At 40.6% G+C, this 16,617-nt stretch overlaps 1 protein-coding gene across 1 annotated transcript; it reads right to left on the bottom strand.

Annotated features, from left to right (window-relative positions):
* Positions 1 to 1,635: 1,635 nt before the first annotated feature.
* On the bottom strand, positions 1,636 to 15,909 carry LOC115673000 (beta-hexosaminidase 1-like). The gene is made up of 15 exons (XM_030595014.2): positions 15,478 to 15,909; positions 15,252 to 15,335; positions 13,842 to 13,877; positions 13,156 to 13,267; positions 12,984 to 13,054; positions 12,727 to 12,857; positions 12,132 to 12,148; positions 7,016 to 7,064; positions 6,803 to 6,903; positions 5,930 to 5,989; positions 5,070 to 5,103; positions 4,286 to 4,384; positions 3,347 to 3,406; positions 3,034 to 3,284; positions 1,636 to 1,910 (listed from the first exon to the last, which is right to left on the bottom strand). Exons 1-15 carry the CDS (start codon positions 15,859 to 15,861, stop codon positions 1,735 to 1,737), a joined length of 1,665 nt encoding a protein of 554 aa, XP_030450874.2. The 5' UTR covers positions 15,862 to 15,909; the 3' UTR covers positions 1,636 to 1,734.
* Between the last annotated feature and the right edge of the window lie 708 nt (positions 15,910 to 16,617).

The raw sequence follows: 16,617 nt of genomic DNA, 5'->3' as shown, positions 1-16,617 counted from the left end.
CGCGTTGGAGTATTTCGGAGTGGTGTCCGACTTGGTGGCCTTCTTCGGGCTGGTGAGCTCTTTTCTTCCGCCCGGCCTCGTGTGGGCGGGTTGGCTGTGTTGTAGCTTGTCGTGCTTGCCCTTCCTCTTGTGCCTTGTTCTTCCGGCGGCAGTTGAGGAAGCGAGCAGCGCGGAACGGCTGGATGAAGGTATTGTTTAGCATGAACATGCATGCCTGATTCAACAGTACGCATGGATATATGGGGCAGGCACTCCGCACTCGGTCCACCTTGCATAGCGGCAGCATATAAGAACTCTCCGTCTCAGTTGAGCCTGTCGTCTCGTCGATGTTGTAGAGTGCAGATTAGAGAAGTAATGTCCGTGTTGAAGCAAAGATTGCCGTTTATCGTAATTTCCATTTTGACAATTTCTTGAAATGTGTTTATTACGTAGACTACTCCCCGGCGTCAACAAATCTGTATTGTTTAAGTAAGTTATTTTTGTATGTTCTGTTTTTAGTTTGATCAAGTAGAGAAATAGTAAAATTATAATATTAGGATTGATTTTATAAAATTGATATATTAAATGATGAGGCAATTTATAGTTACGTATTGTATACGGTCCACTTATTTAACGGCCCACTTACAGTATCTCAAAACAGTTAGCATGCCAACTTTATATATCAATCTCGATATATATAGCATTATCGCTAAAAAAGTGTCATAAGACAACCGCTTGATAATCACTTTAGTTTGCTTATAAGGTGATACTATGAAATCACATAATTGAGCACCTTCTGTTATCTTAGAATGAGCAAAATGCATCAAATTTTTTTTTTCAAAATTTACCCAAAAACCTACTTGCACCATGAATATATATCTCCCCGTGAAGCACATAGGGAGCTTGTGGTGGTCGCAATCTTTGCAACCATAGAGGTTGCGACCACGGCGAATAGCTGCCCGACCTCCGGCGACCCCAAATCTATGGTCATCTGAGGTTGGCAACATTGCGGAGGGAGAGAGAGAGGCCTAAGGGTGGAGTGAATGATGGCGTTGCAAAGTGACCATGGGGCCACGGAGAAGCCACTCGATTTTTTTACCTATCCACAGTTAATTTATCTTTTACATAAAAAATAAAGAACGTGATTATCAATAACTAGTTACTTTTGCAAGTAATAATAACTTTGAATTAGGGGAAATATTTTTTTACCTATTTATAATTAGTAAATTCTCAGTTGATAGCAATTTTCAACGTAAGAATAGTATGTGTGACAAATTCTACTAATAATATTCCCATGTACTTAATAATTTTCAATTCAGAATCGCAACAATTTTTTTGTGATGAGTAGCTTATTCATCTTGCTCATAATTTCATACACAATCAGTAACTCAAAGCAACTTTTATATGTATTGAAATGACTTTAGATATGACAGATTATTTTTATGTAAATAACTTTTCACCATATTTAGTAAGCGTTGGATGATCTAACCAAAATCAGTTGTTTTGAATAAATTGGGCTAAGAATTGGAATCTGTTTAAGGGCACGAGAAGTGAGAGCCTGGAATCGCCCCGCATGCATTTACAAAGCTCATGTGATCAGATCATCTACGTTCTATACCCAGAGAGACGCACACATTTAGATTTGCGAGCAAAGTCTGGAAAGGATATAATTCTAAATAGCTCATGATCTTATTTCCCAGCGAAAGTAACATAGCAGCATTTTACATATTGAAGCGAATAGCGGCGTTCGAAGAATCATTGGTCATAGCATGAACCGGGACCCTTTGGCTGACTCCGTGCGTATCGGTTTGTGACAGGAGCGGCTTGAACCCCCCGCCCATTCAGGAGGCATCTGAAATAATGTAGTCGTGGTAATGCTGTTTTATTTACATCTCCGGTGGATGTGGCATCTCTCCTACTCCACAATCGCTCTGCAAAATAGAAACAAGCAAATAAATACGGATCCATGCAAAAAGATTAAGAATATACCATCAATATCGATTTTCTAATCTGTGTCATAAAGAAGGAATGTGCGGCTTTTAGTACGGCCGGGCTCGTTGCATTGGTACACTTTTGTATTAGCATCAAGCAGTCTGTCTATAACAACTAGCATTAAGCACTCAAGCTCTCCTAACCACGCCAAGAAGAGAAAACTAAGACAAGAAAAACTACCGATCCGGGGCTACTATGATCTTTTAGGAGGATTTGCACATACATGATCCATCTATGGAAAAGGAGTAAAATGGTATGACCTGGCTAATTGAGGTTTGCGGAGATCAAAGGCAATGAGGACTTCCACGCCCTAGAAGAGCCATTTCACATGCCAAAAGGTGTTTTTATGTTCCATCTCTGTATCAATCACTTAAAAAACTGATTTCCAATATGTATCTGTTCACCAAAAAACAAAGGACTATACATCTCCAAAGAGAGAGATTGCACATAAAGGAGAACATAAATTTCCTCCATGTGGTCAGTGAGGCAATGAATCCACGTCCCATAGAATTGGGAAGAAGCCCACAGAATGAAACAAAAATTTCATTTAGGCTCCGTTTGTTTCGCGGAAAATAAACGATTCGGAGAACATTTTCTTAAAAACGATCCATTGTATCGCTTACAAAAATAAATGAACAAAAAATATTTTCATCATTTACAAAAATGTTCAGATATAAATTGTTGCTGATAATAAAACAATTTTCCATGGACTATATAAGCGATCATTTTTAGGAAAATATTTTTCAAATCATTTATTTTTCGCGTAATAAACGGAGGAGGCTTGAAAAGGCTTTAAGGATAAACAGTGATAAACCAACAACCCCCGTATTGGCCCTTTTTTGTGAACGAAAATTTTCATTTAGTGGAAAGACTGCTTTACCGGTTATTAGACGAAAATAATAGGTTTTATAAGCAAAGGGATGCAGATATAACTTCGCCGAAGGGATTTTCCAGAGAATTTTTTTAAAAAAAATGAAACTCTGAAAGGACAAAGAAGGATGAGAGCGGAAGAGAATAAGACTCAATGCTTCAGTATAGGACGATGCCCAGAGACTGGCTTACCTGCAGCAGCAGCAGCTCTAGGCCATATTGTTTGCTGGACATTAGAAGTGTCGGCTGTCTCTCCCCACATGCAAACTTCACCGCCAATCACAAGTTTTTGTTTGGAAGCATCACTTATTCCTTCGAGGGGCTCTGCAGTGTAGACTTGATCCCATGGCACATCTAAATAAGGTAGATACCAAAAAGCTTGATTGCTGAAAATGCATTTAAAGCCCTTTGCGACAGCCTTTGGACATACACCAGATCCCAGCCTACAGTGTGAAAAATTAATTAGCTTGCACTCAGCATGAATTAAATACTGATCTAAACTTACCAGTTATGTACTATCGTCTTTGGACTAAGGCTCTGGGGAAATGCATTGAATGTTTCCTCCCTGAAGCAATTGTAAATCGATGTCATACTCTCTAACGTTATAAAAAAATATACAATGCAAATTAAAAAATTACTGTCTTCAATACCGATTGCAACAAACATAATTTCTATTAGCCCACAGTTTCATTTTCTAGCTACCTAGGAGTCCTTCATTCATGCTCTTTCACGATGTTGTTTTCCAAAAACCTTCTCTACCTTGGAAACCTAGGGCCAGAAGCCTGATATTAACCACTTACTATCTTGAAAATTCGAGCAGGAAGAAGTTAGTCAACCGGATCTCCAGGCCATAACCCGTTTATAACTGTAATCTAGTTCCCACATCATTTTAGCACTGAATCTGCCAAAATCTTTCAAAATGATTGGCCCAAATTTAAGGACGTGCTAAGAAAGTCCTATTCTATAAGCAAAGACAATGATATTAATGACATAACTTCTAGTTTGAGTACTATTTTCATTTTTCTATAGACATGCTACAAGGTCTGAAAAGCATTCTTCCATGCAGCACTATAAAGAACACTACAGTACAAGTGTCCATGTGCTGACATTACCAGAAGTTCTTGATCGAAAAGTTGTCATTTTATTTCTACAGGACGACAAAGTGAATATCCTAAACATCAGAAGTGATATTCCTTAACATTCAACAACATCAACATGTCATCTCATCAAGAGGACAATTCCATTGAAATCTGTGTCTCAAAATGATGCAGAAACCGGTGTTGAGATGTGCCTCTTCAACAGTAAGTTCTGTCATATTGGTGCAGAGAGTCAATGTAAATTAGGAAAATTGGCAAAGAGAAGGAGAATAACATGCTCAATTATTATAAATCATAAACAATGTGAGAACCAACTGCCTCCAGCAGGTGGTAGTACATCTAAATACCAGTTGACAGGGGTCCAATTTTTTGAAATGGCAATTTCTTGCGCTCTGACTACAAAATACTTGTACGCATCTTTGCCAGTCATATTATGATTTTGCAGCCTGCATTTAAAATAACCCTCATGTTCAGCATCTGACATGAGTTGCTGGAAGCAAGAATTGGTAGACTGCATTAAGAGGAGGAGAGAGAGGGGCCGCCAAGTGGGAGGCATACCACAGAGAAACAAGCTAGTGCTAAATTCACACAATTTCAAGGAAAATCATTTACAGAAAAATTGCATCTCTGAAAATAGATGGTTTGATTCAATACCAGAAAAGATGGAACAGTGAAAATTGCTTCCAGACTACAGCAGTTATCTGAAGAGATCTAATTAAAAATGACACGTTGTTATTGCCCCACTATTCTTCTCTCTTCTTGAGGATCCTAATAATGGAAATACTTCATAACTCCATTCAAATCTTCTAAAATCTAATTTCCAAAGCACATTTGTAAATTTGGCGTGGTTTTCTAGGTAAGCTGGAAGATATTTTAGTCAAGGCACTAACCCAGCCTACATCAATGAAAACAAAGTACTGCATAAACAAAAAAGGCTTTCCTGTAATCATAACTCAATAAAATAAATAAATCTGCTGTAATAGCTTTGGCAAAAATCTAAGACCATAGTAACATTAATAAGTTGGTTGAAGAGACGGCTTTGTTTATGATAACATAGAAAATAATTGCAATTTCTCAGGCCAAACTTCTTGAAAGTAGGATAAATCTCAAGTAAAGCGGTTGTTCACATACCACTGCTTCACATGTGGAGTGGATGTCCAACAATCTGCAAAGAAATACAGATAACGATAATAACTTAAATGGCTTGAGATCATAAAACTTAAATCCAGAGAAACAGGAAAACCTACTGTCTCAAATTCCAGAATGCTGCTATTTCACAAGTAGATGTAGTCACCCATTAAATTAAATTCTTTATATTTGGTAATATTATGGGCATCAGATATATGTAACTCCAATAATGTCTACATGATCCTTTAACGGTATACAGAGGATGACCAGTTGGTATTATTTTACAAATGCTTCGTCCTTACAGAAGTAGGAAGTTCAGTTCTCTGATATCTGCACTCAATATTCTTGTAGGTGCAGCCGCTCAGTGAAGGATCTACATAGTTCTAACATGTAGAGATTAGAAGTCTCTAAGCTTACGATTCATGAATTTTTTGAAATTTATTGTTCCAAAAAATAGGAGAAGATTTGATGGTGAAAAATTGGATATTGGTGTCTGAAATTCAGATTTTTCAGTTCTTTTAAGTATGGGACTAAGCATATACTAAGTAGCAGATATTTTCCTTATTAAAGCCTTCCGCATCTTCATTTTGTTTCCCATGCGCTAACACCAATGACATAGGATGGAAATGAGGATATTTCCCACAGTTTACCCAGAAAAAGTTAGCACTCCAAAGAAACTGAAGGAAAACCCATATGCACAGAGTAGAGATAGTTACAAAAACAAGAGCCCCTGTTACATTCCTAAGTCAACTTTTCTAAAGTACTTCTACAGTTGTAACGTAGAAAAGGTCTACCGATCATTTAGTTGCTAAAGAACAAATGACTGCAAAGAAAAGAGAGATGCCAAGGTCAATTGCACTAACCTGTGTTAACCTCATCACCACCCAAGTGAAATAGCTCAAAGGGGAAAATTTTTCTCATATCTGCAACGATCAGATTTGCGTTAGATCTAAGAGGCGCATAGGATATCAGGAATTTACCAAAGTAATAGGGAGAATGCGCTCTTTCTTTATGTATATTCTAGCTCTCAGAGTAAAGCATGAACTTTCATGATTTAATATTTTGAATATGGAATAAGTACACTAGAAGTCCTAAAACTTATCGCGAAAGTACAATAGAGTCCTAAAACTTTCAAAAAGTGCAATTGAATCCTAAAACTTGTTACGAAAGTACAATTGAGTCCTAAAACTAGTCACGAAAGTGCAATCGAGTCCTAAAACTTTCAAATAGTGCAATCAACGGAAGGACTTGATTTGATAAGTTTTAGGACTTGAGTGTACTTTGTAAAAGTTTTAGGACTCAATTGTACTTTCGCAATAAGTTTTAGGACTTCCAATGCATGTAGCCCTTTAAATATTAAGAACAAACCAATGGCTACTTAAGTCATCAGGTGTCAAAGACTTGTCAAACAAGCCCCCTTCCTACCACAAATGAATGAGAAAAATGAAGTTTCAGTAGATACCATAACATCTCCGGCATTTACTAAATGACAACAATTCCTTTCCTACTCAAGTAGGGCCTTGTCCATGCAGAAACTTTTTAAGAGCAAAGCTCTATACTACGAAAGTTTCTCACATATTATTACTCAAGTCGACATGGCTTTCTTCCTTCAGGAACTCATGAAACTTGAACATCTATATTACAGTAGATGTATAGATAATTCGTACATCAAAAGCAGCAACAAGAAGGCAAAATGGAAGATTTAGCTCTGTAGATAAAGATAGTGGATGCCTAACCTGATAACAGGCCAGAGATTAAGTCAAAAGTAGAACTTTGGGAAACATCAAGTGGCTCTCTACACGATGAAGAAGGCCACAATTCAGGATACCCTTTTCCCCTGCATTAAAGAAGATCAGAAATTTATGGTAGCTTGTTTAGGATGTACGACCTAAAAATGTCCACGTAGTCTCATCACAGGCTGCAAAATCTCCCGCAAGGAAGCGGCTTACCATGATTCTGCATGACCAGGGACATCTACTTCAGCCATCACATGGATTCCTAAAATCAGTTAAGAAAGAAGATCAGCAAATACTACAATTGTGCTAGCAGTGATAATTGTCAAAGGATATCAAATCTGGAATCTGATATTCAGCATATCTCTAACAACCATTCCCGATATTCAGCAATCGCTCCTGATATTCAGCGAATCTCTTGCAATCGCTCCTTGATTTCTTTATGATTTATTGTTGATTTGTTTATATCCTTAATTTCTTATAAATAGAAGTTGAAAAGAGAGATAAAGATGTACAAAAACATTCTTAAAAATTACAATATAGTTTTACGTTTTCACATGTTATCAGAGTTTTTCTAGCGAAAGCTTTATTTTATTCTCAAATGGCATCCTCGCCTTCTTCAACATCTGCTTCGATCTCAAGTACCATCCCTGGCTTAACAACCCAGGTACTTGGATCGACAGCCACTGGAATTCCTGCAAATTCCATCTCCTGTCCAGCAATTGGAGTCAAGCTCACAGGAGACAATTTTGTTATTTGGAGGGCACGCCTATTACCGTGTCTTCGAGCAAGCAAACTACGATCAATTGTGGAAGGATCTTCAGTATGTCCACCTAGCCAAATTGTGCAAACAGCAGATAGAACCACCACCACTATTCCGAACCCAGCATATGACGAGTGGGTAACACGCGATCAAATCGCACTTGGGTGGATTCTTAGCACGACATCTGACGCCATCGTCGGTTAGCTTTCAGATTTCAACACATTCGCAAAAGCATGGGAATTCCTTGGTACATCTTATGCTGCTCATAATCTTGCTAGAGCAACTCATCTTGGAATGCAGCTGCAAGCTCTTCAGAAAGGCAACCAAACAGTTACGAAATTTCTTCAACAAGCCACTGTTCTTGTAGACCAACTCGCTTCGATTGGCAAGATTATTTCCGATCATGAGTATCAAACTCATATTTTTCGTGGATTGGGAGCCGAATATCAAAGCCTTGCAGTATCCATATCAGTGCAAAGTCAAAATCAAACAATGACTAGAGATGCCCTTCACGGTCTCATATTGTCCCATGAAGCACGCTTAGATCTCATGGAGTCTACTGTTGCTCCACCGGCTGCATTTGCTGCACATTTTGATGGGCCTGCAATGGTTTCCTCACAACCTCAAAGATCACGACAACAACATGCTGTCAGATATTCTCGAGGTAATGGGCATTCTTTTCAAAATCGGAATCAAGAAGGAAGAGACAGAAATTATCGAGGGGCTGGCCAACAATATCACAATCGGAATCTCAACACCAATTTCAATCCATCTTTTGGCAATAACCAGAGTCAGAGACGAAGCAATCTTCGGTGTCAGATTTGTAACAAACACGGTCACAGTGCCAATGTTTGTCGTGACAGATTTCTTCAGCATCCACCATCCGAATTTTCTCCTCAACTCAACTTGCTGAAATTCCTCCTCTACCTTCCATCTTCTCCGGTGAATCTTGGTATCCTGATTCTGGTTCTACCCACCATGTGACAAATAATCCTTCCGGTCTGTCTAATGTTCAGCCTTGTTTTAGATCCCAACAAGTCACCATAGGTAACGGGTCCCATCCACCCATTACTCACATAGGTAGCTATGTTTCTCCTCATTTTCGTATGTCTAATGTTCTCGTTGTTCCCACAATCAAAAAGAATTTGCTATCTGTACGTCAGTTTTGTCAAGAAAACAACTGTGATTTCCTATTCTCATCAAACTCCTTTTCTATGAAGTGTCGTTACACGGGGAGAACTCTACTTCAAGGGGAAACTGATCACGACCTTTATTCTATTCCAGCGTCTTCTTCGCAATTGTCATCTCCGTTCGTGTTCCAAGCCTCTACAACCAATCTTGTTCGTCTGTGGCACAACCGACTTGGTCATGCTGCCTTCTCAGTTGTTTGTCAAGTTCTTAATAAATCACCAGTGGCACTCTCACCGTGTCCTGCATGTATGTCTAGTAAGAGTCATAGTCAATTTCATGCACCCACCCATCATAGATTTACCTTTCCGTTGTAGTTAATTCACTTTGATGTGTGGGGTCCAGCTCCTGTAACCTCTACATCTAATAATCGGTATTATATTTGTTTTGTTGATGACTATTCCAAATTTACATGGCTATACATGTTGCAATCTCGTGATCAATTCCTCTCAATTTTGTCTGTGTTCCTTAATTTTGTGGAAAATCAATTTTCCACCACAGTCAAAGCCATTCAGTGTGATTGTGTATGCGAATTTCTCTCGGCCGCTTTTCAGCGTTTATTACAGGATCGTGGCATTCGTCAAAGGACCTCATGTCCTCATCAACATCATCAAAATGGCACAGCTGAGAGAAAGCATCGCCATATTGTTGAAATGGGCCTTTCAATGCTTAATCATGCGTCTGTGCCGCCTTGCTTCTGGGATTTTGCATTTGAGACTGCAGTACATATTATCAATCGGCTGCCGACACCAGTTCTAAAGAACCGAACACCATGGGAGACACTTCATAAAGCTGTTCCCTCTATTTAGCATCTCAAGGTTTCCAGGTGTGCGGTTTATCCCAATCTTCGATCTTATGCAAAGAATAAGCTCCAATCCAAATCTCATTTATGCATTTTTCTAGGATATCCGTCCTGCTACAAGGGCTACCGTTGCTATTCTCTAAGAGATCGTCGCATCTACATTACCAACTATGCAATTTTTGATGAGCAATTATTTCCCTTTACTACCTCTGGTCCAATGAATGCTTGTCAAACCACTGTTGCGGCTCCAGAATGTCTTATGCTCCCTCCATTTTTGAACGAAAACGTGCAACAGCCTCAGTCAATGGAGCGCATCTCTATTGCCCCAACTAATTTTCTTTCTCCTGTACAGGTTCAGCAAAATTCTCCAACACCTTTTTCAGAATCGAAGTCATCTCTGCTCCCAGATCCACCCACTACTGATGTTCGAAATGATAGTGCCAGAACCTCCAACTCTCCTTCACCGCTAGCTGCCTCATCTCATCCTATGGTGACAAGGCTGCGGGATGGAACTTTGGCACGGCGTCAACTTTGGGTTGATCACACTTATGCCCTGCAAACCAAACCTTCCTCAATACCGACACCAACTTCCTTCACTCAAGCAAATAAAGATCCAGCATGGCGAGCGGCTATGAATGAAGAATACATTGCCTTGATGCACAATCAGACCTGGACCCTTGTATCTCCACCGAAACATTGCAAACCCATTGGTTGTAAGTGGGCATTTCGAGTCAAGCTGAAGGCCGACGGATCCCTTGAAAGATACAAGGCTCGGTTAGTCGCCAAAGGCTTCAATCAACAAGAAGGGGTAGATTTCCATGAAACTTTTAGTCCCGTGGTAAAACATGTAACGGTTCGCACCGTTATTTCTCTTGCCTTCAGTCAGGGATGGTAGCTTCGACAATTGGACGTGAAGAATGCTTTTCTCCATGGTCATCTTGAAGAGGAAATTTATATGCAGCAGCCTCCAGGCTTCGTCGACTCTCCTCATCCTCACTATGTATGTCGTCTACAACGTTCACTTTATGGACTAAAACAGGCACCGCGTGCATGGCATCAACGACTAAGTTCTTTTCTTCTCTCTCTTGGCTTTCAAGTATCTCGCGCTGACTCCTCTTTATTTATGCTTCACTCGGCGGCATACAGTGTCTTTCTCTTGGTATATGTAGATGATATAATTTTAACTAGGTCGCCCTCAGCGCCTTTATCTACTCTCATTGAATCCCTACAACGAGAATTTGCTATTAAGGACCTCGGCGAGCTCCATTATTTTCTCGGCATTGAACTGCAAAGAACTGACAAAGGTCTACTACTCCATCAAGGCAAGTATGCACACGACATTCTTCAACGTACCAATATGCAAGATGCTCGACCAGTCACGACTCCTTGTGTTACTGGTACTGACCCGTCTTTACTGCAGCACGGAGCTTTATATCATGATCCTACCTTATATTGTAGTACTGTCGGCGCTCTCTAGTACCTTACCATCACTCAGCTGGATCTTGCCTATGCAATGAATACCGCGTGTCAGTTCATGCATGCTCCCACCGATGCACATTGGCAGTTCGTTAAGCGTATTCTGCGTTTTCTGCATGGTACTACTAATTATGGCATTATGCTTACTCGCAGCTCTACTTGTCAACTACATGCTTTCTCCGACGCAGGTTGGGCAGGTGACCATGACACTCGTAGGTCTGTTGGTGGTTATAGTGTCTTTCTTGGATCTAATCTTATTTCCTGGAGCTCCCGTAAACAACGGACTGTAGCTCGCTCTAGCACCGAAGCGGAATTTAAGTGTCTAGCCGATACAACGGCCGAGCTCATATGGATAGAAGCCTTGTTACGCGACCTCCATGTCTCATTGCTGAGTCCTCCTGTCTTATGGTGTGACAATATTTCGGCTATTTACCTCACTGGTAATCCCATTTTTCATGCCTGAACGAAGCATGTTGAGTTTGACTATCATTTCGTTCAGGAACGGGTGGTTCAGAAGCAATTCCATGTTCAGTACATCTCCTCCATAGATCAACCTGCGGACATCTTCACCAAAGCCCTATCTACCACTCGATTTCGTCTATTGCAGTACAAGCTTACTGTGAGATCTCTCACATCAGCTTGGGGGGGGGGATGTCAAAGGATATCAAATCTGGAATCTGATATTCAGCAGATCTCTAACAACCATTCCCGATATTCAGCAATCGCTCTTGATATTCAACGAATCTCTTGCAAATCACTCCTTGATTTCTTTCTGATTTATTGTTGATTTGTTTATATCCTTAACTTCTTATAAATAGAAGTTGAAAAGAGAGATAAAGATGTACAAAAACATTCATAAAAATTACAATATAGTTTTACGTTTTCACAATAATAAAAGTAACTCTGTCATAATTATAAAAAAGACTCATCTATACACTAAAGCAGCTCCAAGGCCTACCAGATTTATGCAAGTTCATTGCAGCAGTTGACACAAGCAAATAAGTTCAATAGACTTATATCGAATTTATAAACTATAATTGCAATGAAATACGTGAGAACGCATTCATCAAAACATCAACAAAGAAATAAACGTGAGAACATACCTCTGCTTTTGGCAAAGCTTCATACGGTGAAAGCCAGCATGAAAACAAAAGGACGAAGTTAGTACATTGCCGGGTGCCAGATCCATGAACTCAAAATATGTGATGACAGAAACCATAATATCAATTAAGTGGCAGTATGGAGGGGAGAACATATCTTATTTGTTGATCCGTTAGGCAGTCTATAATTGCATATGCACTTCTTGTCAGATTACCTCTAGCAATTAAATTACTTTACATAGATTCTCACTGGTAAAAGCTTTGCTATAGTTTGAACATATACAACGAATTCTCCATCCATAAGACTCTCTATACCATTCTCTCAGTCAATATCTGGTACGCTTCATCTTGGGAACAAAAAATGGGTCTCGAAGAGAAAATTACCATACTGAAAGGAAAAGGAACAGTCATCGAAGAAAATCAACTTCTTACATCCAAGAGATGATTTCACATATTCATGCTAATATCTCATATTGACCAACATAAACCCACTGAGACATCCAAAGCATTCTCAAGTAGAGCATATAAACAAATATACAATTCAATCGCAAAAAGGAGAAGAATTTGCTCATCATGGGACAAGCAATGGATATCTTACTTCACTATTTCATATGCATCCTCCACTGTATATCGCTCCCATTTTGTATAAGCCCCTTGCCACAACTTGGGATAGGTAGGCACTTCTAGAGGAAATGACTGTTCGTCTATTATGTGCCAATGAAAGACATTCTACAGAATGTAATTCCCATGGGAGGAATTAAACGAGCAAAACATAGAATAGTGATCAGTATAGTGTTTCAGGAAAAGTGCACTGAGACTAAGAGCAAGAAGGAATTGCGAGTTGTCATATCGTACAAGTTTAGCAAATGACATGGAATCCAGTATGTGCTTAATTACATCGATGGGATAGTAGTGCCTCGATGTATCTGTTATAGAAGATACCATGCCGCCAATAAAACAAACATCACATAATCTTAAAGGATGTTCACCGTTCAACATGTTCAATTAATAGGATCGTTGCTCTTACCAAGTAGTAGTCCACGATATGCAAACCTTGGTTCATCTCGGATATACCATGGAGCCTTGTGCACAAGTACCGACTTTGTACTATAATCAAAGGTGCATAATTGGCTAAATGTCTGAAACAACGTAAAAGAATGTTTGAGATAGAAGCCTCACATATCCAAGAAACTGCAGCTTGAGGATCAACCTTATACAGAGATTACACCTTCGAAATATGACCGAAATACTAGTGAACGATAAATACAAAGAAGATATATTCTTAAAATGCGTTGACACAGAAATGGGTGATGGTGGATGAGAATTGCGAGTTTGCAGCATAGAATGTAGTACCCAATACAAGCTTACAGTTGGCTTGATGAGTACCTTCTGTTTTTTCTAATCCATAAGCTTCTGCCAAACACAAGATTCCCACGTTTTATAAACGAGGTAGGATGCTGTCCATCGCAAAGTCAATGCTTGTAACTGTTTGACAATTTCTAAGATCACGTGCGGATATAATTTTCTCAGTATAACAACCGCTATCACGATGCACATATCTAGCTCGAGAAAGTAAAGGGGGAAAAGAAAAGGAAACATTCCTCCAGCACCTTACCACCATTAGCAAACCAAATTTAACTATCATAGCAATGCAATACCGCATTTAAATTATGTCAATACATGAAGAGAGAGATTAAAAACATTTGCACATACCTCCAACCCCCGTAATGCACCATAAACAGTATTTGCCTGCAGCAAACGGAAACGCCTATATTACCACATGAATGTGTCATGGTCTCGTGCAAAAACATGTCTGTGTGCTCATGCCCCTGTCATGACTGTTAAAGTTATGCTAGACTGTACAACCTAGACAGTAGGGGTGTCAATGGGTCGGGTCGGATTTTTATGATACCCAAGCCGACCCGAAATAATGAATATGTGTGATTGGCCCGACCCGAAACAAGACCCGAACATGATATAGCTGCATGATCGGGTCGGTTCGGGTTCGTGTTTTAGATTTTTATTATAAATTAAGGTTAAGTTACACCTAGGGGTATCAATGGATCGGGTTGGGTCTAGTCTCCACGCTACCCGATTCAACCCAAATCATAAAAGATATATGGACTCTTGACCCGAACCAAACATGACCTGAAATGCAAAACCAGGTCAGGTTTTGGGTTTCGGGTCTTTTTGGATTCAAGCTAATATTTGACGATGTTACAATTGATTCGATGGTTGGTGCTTATTGTTTGTTTTATCTAAATTGACGCTTCCTATGTATCCCTAGTTTTCGTCGCCCTCGATTGCCTCTGAATTCGGCGATTCTGATTGCCTCTCGTCTCCGTTCTCACATTTCGGTTTCTGCTTAATGCGGGTCAAGATGCTCCAAAACCATGCTTTTTACCGATTCTATCATGGATTTGCCCGGGAATTACATCATGCTGTCCTGTTATTTGCTTGAAAGTTATCGGATTTGATGCAAGTATGCATCTTTGCTTGATGAACTTATCAAGTTATCTACTAAAGACACAAATGCGGATGAAGACTTAAATTTTGCCGGTTGAATCGTTAATCTAGTGACACCACTTCGAGACAGACTATGGTGACTCGTGAGCTCTTTGGACCGAATGATGGCGGCAGAGTAGATGAGGAGTACGAAGGCAGAGTCGCCGAGGAGGACGAAGTTGATGACGGCGGGCAATTTCACGTTCTGGAGGAGGACGAAGATGAATGACAATGCTACAAAGTGAAATGTGTTTCGGTTCTAAAAATAAAAAATAAAAAATAAAAAATAAAAAAATATGTATTTCGGTTCGGTTTGTGTTCTAAACACGAACCGAACCAAAACCATTGAGATACCCATTTGCTTAGCTAAAACCTGAACATAAAGTTGACCCGACCCGAAAATACCCAAAACTTCGGATTGGGTCGGGTCGGTTCGTGTTCCGGTTCGGGTATATTGTTTGGTTTTGACACCTCTACTAGATAGTTGCCTGATCTAAGCTCCCCGTCCAATATGATTGTCACGGGATGGAATTGGACACGTGAAGTGATTTGGCTGAAAGCTTTGTTTATTTTCAATTCGCCATACTCCACAATTGATTCTCTATGTTGGTCATTTACCTGAATCGTCGCTTCTCCGATGCTCGACTTCCCATCACTCTTCGTCACGAGTAAGGTATAGCTCTCATCCACCCCGAGTTGAAGCTGCAAAAAGAAACGCGCACGCTCACCAACAACTCAAACTTCACATCGCGCGCGCGCGCGCCCGCCCCAATTTCCGCCGACTCGATCGAGTAAGTAAAAAAAATTTTATATATATAACCACAACATCGCAAACCGGACGAACCTCCTCATTCCCGGAGCTAACCACGATCCTCAGCCTCCCGATGTCGTACCGGGACGCGCGCTTCCGGAAGGCGTTGAAGATGGAGAAGACACCGGTGTGCTGGAAGATGATGCTCTTGTACCGGTCGAACGCGTCCTTCACGATCCTGGAGCCCCCGCCGCTGCCGCCGACGACGAGTGCGAGGGCGGGATCGACGGAGAGGGAGTCGCCGCCGGTGGTGTACTCCACCGGGAGCGGCCAGAGGTACGTGAGCTCCCCGCCGCCGCCGCCCGCCGCCGACGACGCGAGGCTCGGCCGCGGGAGGAGGAGTTGGAGGAGGAGAGCGAGGAGGAGGACAACTAGGCGGCCGAGGACCGGCCGGGGAGGCGAATCGGGCGGGGGCATGGCTCCGATCGGCGGATGGATCGTCGTCGTCGTCGTCGGAGGAGGAGGAGAGTTAGTTGGAGGTGGGGTTGGAGTTGAAGATAACATGTGAGCGTTTGAAAGGGTGGCGGGGAAGGGAGGGAGGGAGGAGGTGTTGAACAAGAGCAGATAGCGTTCGGGAATGTCTCTCTCTGTACGGGCCGATGCCGATGCCGATGCCGACGCTGACGCTGACGCTGATGCCGACGGAGGAGACGGAGACGAACCAGCGCGTGTCTGTATTTGGAAACAGTTGGGGGGTGGGGCGGGGGCTGGACCTGCACGTCCACCTACGTCTACGTCTCCCCTATTCTTTTCTTTTCTTTCCTTTTATTTTAAGGTAACAACACAAATAATTTTTAAATTTTGATCGATATATAATATGATACCTGAATTTTAATTTATTCAATATAATCCGATCTCACATGCAATATGATTCCTAAATTTTTGAATTATTCAACGTAATCCCTGAGTTTTTTGCATATGTTCAGTTTACTCCCTAAATTATGCGAAAACGTTCAATGTTATCCTTCCGTTAATTTAAGTTGGTCTCCAAACTTTTAAATTATTAAATACAGCCCCTGAATTTTTTGCACGTATTCAATTTAGTCCCTAAACTACGTGAAAATGTTCGATATTATCCTTCCATTAATTCAAGTTCGAGAACGGTATTGAACATTTTCATATAGTATAATGGCTAAATTGAACACGTATCAAAAGTCCATAGATCACATCGAA

This window comes from Syzygium oleosum, unplaced genomic scaffold, assembly GCF_021117445.2.
Source record: "Syzygium oleosum isolate NSW1041296 unplaced genomic scaffold, Sole_v2.1 Sole_v2.02, whole genome shotgun sequence".
In the NCBI taxonomy this organism is placed as follows: Eukaryota; Viridiplantae; Streptophyta; class Magnoliopsida; order Myrtales; family Myrtaceae; genus Syzygium; species Syzygium oleosum.
Note: the sequence above shows the minus strand (reverse complement) of the source record. Positions and strands in the feature narration are given on the sequence as shown.